The sequence below is a fragment of the Vollenhovia emeryi genome, unplaced genomic scaffold, assembly GCF_000949405.1.
Source record: "Vollenhovia emeryi isolate VEMERY1.0 unplaced genomic scaffold, V.emery_V1.0 DF939181.1, whole genome shotgun sequence".
NCBI lineage: Eukaryota > Metazoa > Arthropoda > Insecta > Hymenoptera > Formicidae > Vollenhovia > Vollenhovia emeryi.
In genome coordinates, this window is record NW_011967185.1 from 1,381,818 (window position 1) to 1,388,417 (window position 6,600).

The 6,600-nt window shown below is 44.6% G+C and overlaps 1 protein-coding gene across 3 annotated transcripts in view; it reads left to right on the forward strand.

Moving 5' to 3' along the window:
- LOC105563036 (caprin homolog) overlaps positions 1–6,600 on the forward strand; it is a 17,034-nt gene that overhangs the window by 6,693 nt on the left and 3,741 nt on the right. For 2 of the 3 annotated variants that reach the window (XM_012014293.1, XM_012014292.1), the window contains exons 3-6: positions 3,270–3,488; positions 4,195–4,548; positions 4,631–5,398; positions 5,473–5,758. In XM_012014293.1, coding sequence (XP_011869683.1) covers positions 3,270–3,488; positions 4,195–4,548; positions 4,631–5,398; positions 5,473–5,758 — 1,627 coding nt within the window. Of the gene's footprint in view, positions 1–1,416; positions 1,615–3,269; positions 3,489–4,194; positions 4,549–4,630; positions 5,399–5,472; positions 5,759–6,600 lie in introns of those variants that run through there. The other variant, XM_012014291.1, reaches the window with a different exon arrangement.

A 6,600-nucleotide genomic window follows, 5' to 3' on the forward strand; every position in this document is an offset into this window, starting at 1 on the left:
GTCTAGTTATATACGTCATTGCATCTGTAGTTATAAAACTGGCCAATCACGACTATTCCTCAGAAGAATGGAATGACTGTAATTGGCCAGCCTCCGGTTAAAGTACCGTGTAAACATAGTCCATGTTCAGTGCCAGAAAATGAATTTAGAAGTATTTATAGGCGACTGACTAAAAATAAAATATTTTAAAAACAACCTATTATTTAATATAAAAAATAAAAATAGATTTTTATGTAATATTATTAAATATATAATAAATTTTTTTTTCGTATATAATCTCGTAACTTGGACCAAGTTCTAGTATTAACTCGCGTTGGTGAAACCGGGTCTAAAAGTGCCTGGGCCCTTTTCAGGATCGTATCCAGGAAAGGCGCATACGAACTAACGTACATTATTTATTGTAAATGGAAATGGCCTATGAAAAAAATGTTCTAATAAAAGTAATTAATGTAATTACTTGCTCCAACGTATAAAAGTATTAACGCGTTATTCGTCAACACTGCAATTTTTTAATGTCACACCGACTTTGCACTAAACACGTACAAAAATCCTGTGATTGGTCATAATAAAAACATGTCGGATGCGCAGTACGGATCGGCGCGAATGTGAAACAAAAGAGCGAGTGGGCATACTGGTTATACTGTGGTTCTAGTATCGTGGATACAGGCCTTTAGGATTGCACTTGCATGTAGAGAAAATGGCGGAGCCAATCAGCAGCCGTTACACGAGGCGCGCTGTTTTCATTATTTCGGAGTGTTCATAACAAAGTAGCCGCCAACTATCTGTTCAATAAACAACAGATTTTTTATTCCCTGTAGCTAAACTTTCCGCGCTAGAACGTAAAATGTAGACTGAAGCGTTCTTTCCAGCGGAATTGACGTCAGACGTTGCTGTTCACTATCTGTACTCGGCACAGCATTTCATTGTAATTTCTGCACTTATATCCAAAGTGAGTGCAACAAGAAACCGATAACAGGCGGAAGATTTGAAAATTTCTGTAAGCGATACTTGATCTGAAATTGAGGCAGTAATATTCTGAGTTAATAAAAATGCAAATATATAAAGTAACGTGGCGTGTGGTAAGAAATTAGCTTATCAAGTGATATCTTTATTATTTTATTAACAAGTGAAATTATTTTAGTGTTTTCGTCGCTTCACACACAGAAAGAAATATTAGAGACGATGAGGATTAAGGTTTGCTCCGATTTTTTTTCCACGCGGTTTTTAATAGAAAACATAGCGTTCAGTTTTCTCAGTGTTAACCCCACAATTTTGGGGAAGCAAGAAACAGAGAGAATACATCCTCGTTTAAACTGAGCCAGGCATCTGGATGGACCTTTCTTACGTATCGTCGCGCATGCGAACCCTCGGAATATTCGGAAACGTTCGGCCCGCCATTCCGTCGTTCCACTTACCCCTCCCCACTCCTCGGCCCACCAGCGACTCGGTTGAACTTGGTTACCGTTCCGACTCCCAGTTCTGGTTTGTTGCCTGTGAAGGATGCCTTCTGCCAACCCTAAACTTGAGAAACAGGCCTCTACGGAGGCCGTGGAACCGTTCCGCCAAGCGATCGTCGTAATCGAGCACAAGATACGGAATCTCGAGAAGCGCAAGGTAAACGTGACGTCGCGGCCACGCGGGCCGTAATTGCAGGCAAAAGCCCCGTATCTGTCAGTCGTCGCTTTCTTACCGCGATCCGCCATGATCTCCTCCGAGGATGCCATGTGCTCGCACCTCGCAATTTTTCAATGGTACAAACGGCGCGCCCGGGCGCGCCTCGTCCGCGTCGCCTCGAATCGAGCGTCGATCCGCGACTCGCGGCTGATGCGCCGCCGGCCGATCGGATTCCTCGAGCCTTCCCGGACGCGCCAGCTCGTCGCCAACCTCGTATCATGGCGGTGTACGATCTCTGGCGTGCACGAGTCATTTTCCTTGTAGCACGACGAGCTTCTCAACGTCCTCGGCGCCACGCCACGCCGGCACGCGCTCGACGACTACGTCCGCCGGCAATGTACGCGCGTTGGAATCCTCCCGCTCGACGCGGAGCCGCCGCGCGACCGGCGTTCGGCGTTTCCCCGGTTTTCCAGTTTCACCGCGGCGAGTGTCGTACGCCGACGTTGCTTTGTCGCGCGATTTTGCCACGCGTGTGTGTATGCGCGCGTGTGCGTTCACGGAACGTTTCTCAGTGTTGGATCTTTCAGATTGGAAACGAAAATATCTACTCCAACCTACTTTGTGTCTAAACTTTTGTCGTAATCGTTGCTTTCGTCCTGATCATTGACCTACACCCGTGTTTTACTCGTATTTCAATAACGTTCGTTTCACGATTTTTATTGTACGATCATATAATTATGTTACATTATAATACGCACTACGAAATTTGGTTTAAAACATCTTTTACGGCCGCTTTTATCGATAAAACAAGAATACAGGCTATACACAGAACGATGCGATTAGGATCGTCTACAATACATGAAATAAGCATGACGCAGGAAGTAATAGAGTAAGGAGATGAATCATTTTTATTCCGTACTCCTACTTCACCTCTGACGCTTAGTCTCATCGAATTGGAACGCGGTCCGGTCAGTCCTACAAATATTTAGAAATTATGCTTGCATTTCAACTTTTATACTGAAAAGTAAGGGTTATGGGTCTCATCTTTCTGCTTTACTTCTAAAGGCCTATGTCCACGATGCTAGAACTTAACCCGAGTTCTAGTTCCGAGAAATGTGTAGCCAATCAACTTGCAGCTTTTATGGAATAGCTGTGAGTTGATTGGGTATACATTTCTCGGAACTAGAATTTGGATCAAGTTCTAGCATCGTGGACACAGGCCTTAATAGACGGTCCTAAAGGCCTGTGCCCACGATGCTAGGACTTGGTCCAAGTTCTAGTTTCGAGAAACGTGTAGCCAGTCAACCTGCAGCTATTCCATAAAAGCTGCACGTTGATTGGCTACGCATTTCTTGGAACTAGAACTTGGACACAGTTCTTGGATTGTGGACACAGGGTTTAACGCGTGCCTGCTGTAGAGAGAGGCACTTGATGGGAAATTACGTTTCCTTTGTTAACTTCTCATTGGTAATTTTGACCCTCTACTACCAATGAGATACTAGCAAAAGTGACAAATATAAGCCTCCCATATAGCACCTCTCTGTAGCGTGTCTGCATGTCACAATGCTCAGCTCATTCTGTATGTCGACGGTGATAACGATTGCTGTAAGAAAAGAATCCAACTAATCCTCCATATATATCTCTCTGAAATTTAGGGCAGACTCGAGTCATATAGAGATTTGCAGAAGAATGGACGGGAATTGAATTCGGACCAGAAGACAGCGGTGGCCAAGTATGACGAGGTGCTTCAAACGTTGGACATTACGCGTGACCTGTACAAGCAGATTGTCAACATTGCCAATGACGCTGTTAAGCAGCAGAAGAAATTGGCGCGGAAAGAGGCTGTCGAGCGTATGCAACAGGACATTGCAAAAGTATAATTTTAAATAAGATTACTCTCTTATATCATAGTATAACTAGTAGATCCACTCCGTCATTTGTTTCGGTTTTTTTTTTGCATCGATCCCTTCCGACATTTTGTTGGTGCAGCCAATGAGAGAAAAGTTGTGTGTGGGGGTAGTGCAGTTTGACGAGTACACAGACTTGTATACTAGACTGCGCTATCCCTATGGGTGCGCTGTCCTAAACATTAGAGTGCAGACATTTCAAAAGTCTCTCTCCCCCCCTCTCCCCTCTCTCTCTCTCTTTCGGTCAGCGTTAAAAGTGGGGAGAAACCGAACAAGTTAGACACATCGATTCACCTTTGCTCCCCCTCTCTTTCTGTATCTTGCGACCGACGACTCCTACGGATGGAACAGTCCAGTAAATAAGTCTATGATTACGTTTCCACCGAGGGTCAAAGTCGGGCTAGAGTCGGGTCAGAATCGGGCTGGGGTGACGCTCTTACGGTGGAAACACCAAAATACCAAACCCCAACCCGATTCTGACCCGACTCTAGCCCGACTTTGACCCTCGGTGGAAACGTAGTCTATGACACACATACGCTGCTGGGTTTGCACCACAAACATGGCGAAATACCACGTGATTGCAAAGATCAAAAGGGCCGACAGAGGGTGGATCTAGTTATACCATGCGTATATTGTGTGGCACGAGTTTGAGAAAATATGGTTTTGTTCGTAGGTGAAGGAGGTGTTACTCACTCAGCAGATCTTGATAAGTATAAACACAGAGTCCATCAGAGACGACTTCTTTCATGGGAAGAACGGCGCTATAAAACTGTCGGAGGAGGAATTCAAGTACCTAGACAGCTTGTATAACGAGATGATGATAAAACATCAGCGCGAGGAAGGTGATCTTACGTTCGTTCAACAAGCGCAGAAAGTAGCGGAGCATTACGTCGCGATCGTGGATGGGAAGCAGCGCGAAGTTATTGGCACTACTTATAACAAATTGAAGGAGATTATCGCAAAGATCAATCAATGCGGCTATTTCGATCAGGTTCACGAGTGTTCGGAGGCAACGCCGATAGAGGAGGTATTTAATCAGGATATTGAGCAATCCGTAATTTGGTGTATTAATCTGAGAGAGGGATAAAATCGGCTTTATATTTGTACAGGTTACTGAGAGTGTGACGGAGACGAAGATCAGTAGTCCACAGGTGACACAGGAACAGGTCAACGAGGAGTACAGCAATGGCAACGACAGGCACATTCCACCGGAGGTATCCATGGTACCTATTCCGAATTTCCCGGTCCAAGTCGCTACGCTCCCCGTTGTTTCCGGTGCCGGCCCAGTTTCGGGACCTATACCGGTTGTCCCGCAACCCATGCCTCATCCAGCCGCGCCAGTCGATACTCCTTACTACACGAATGCCACCAGCTTTGTCCCGCAACCACAACAGCAGCAGCAACAGCAGCAGCAGCAGGCCCAGCAATCTCAACCTCCACCGGCAGCCCGCATCAATGACGTTATAGGCACGCCCAACTTCTTTTTCTTGCAGGAATCTGAACTTGATCCACCGGAGTCGCAAGCACCTATCGTATCACACATTCCTCCCACAGTCAATGCGCCCATTCCCACGCAAACCTTCACAAATCAGAACTTTGCAACTGCGCCTGTGAGCGTACCTCAGCAGGTTATATATCAGCCGCCGCAGGATATATCGCACATTCCTGGCTTCGCGAATCCTAATCCACCGCCGCCGATTCCGATGCCGCCTTCTCATCAGCAGCCGAATATGCAGTATAGCCCGCAACACCCGAATAGTTTTCAACCTCAACAGCCACAGCAGCCGCAACCGAATGCTGCGCACCTACCGCAGCAAGGTCAGATGCAGAACTTTAACGAGCAAGCGCATCAGCAGGAGGCTCAAGCATCCACGGAGGTGACACTTTTGACCCAGAATTAATACATAATTTATACCGATGGTTCTCGGTGACTCATGAAATTTCCTTCCAGGAAAAGGTCGAGAATGGTCAAAATGAAATTTCCGATTCATCGTTGGAACAGCAAAATGAATCTATCGATTGGTGCCAGATGACCGAGACCAATGATTGGAATCAGTCTGATCAACAGCAACAATCCATTCAAGATTGTCAGCAAGCGTCACAACAAACGTCCCAGCAGGCCTGGGTGCCTGACCAACGTGGTGGATACAGAGGAAGAGGAGGCAGAAGGGGGTCCGCTAGTAACTATAATAGCAGAGGAAGGGGAAATTACCAGCAAAATGGACGCGCAGGACAAGGTGAAAAAATCACCATTTTAGTAGAAAGAGCTGTTTCATAACTTCTTTCCATAAAACATTATTTCAACATTTTTTAATAACAACTTAAGAATGTGAATCGCCAGTAAATGATAAACGATAAAAAGAATTGTTAGACGACTTAGGCTGGCAGATGGTTTATTTATTCAATCAAAATCCGACGTTTCGACCATACGGGTTGTGGTCCTTTTCAGGGAATTCAACAATCTACAATTATTAAAAAAAAAACAAGACATTGCATCTTACAGTCGTGTCAATTGCGAAACAAAGTCAAGAATAAGTAAAAAATGAACGTCGTGAGAATTATTTTCTATAAACTTACAATATTACGTCATTGGTATCAAATTAAAGAAAAACACGGCAGTTTTACTTCCATCTCTGGGCATCACGTGGAGAACTGTGTTAGACGGCACGTCCATCCGATGTAACATCCAAAGTAGGACTGAAGTCTGACAATGGTGTGAAGGAGATACGGAGAACATGGCAATAAATAAATAACTAATAAACCGAAGCCGGAGTCAAGAAGGTTAAAATGAGAATACATAATACATACGTTTTATAGATAAATAGTGTCCAATGACGTAATATTGTAAGAAACCAAATTTAGAATTGTTGTATCGCCAGTAATTAAAACCAAAAATACTCAAGGATTAGATCGACCAAGGCTGGCAGTTTTATTTAAGTTTACATTTTACCACGACGTTTCGACCAGTAATACTGGTCCTTATCAAGTGGATCCTTTCTATGTGCGATGACGATTAGCCTAATTTTATATTTTCCTATGCTTCGTTGTCACAAGCAATAGAATCCACTTGATAAGGACC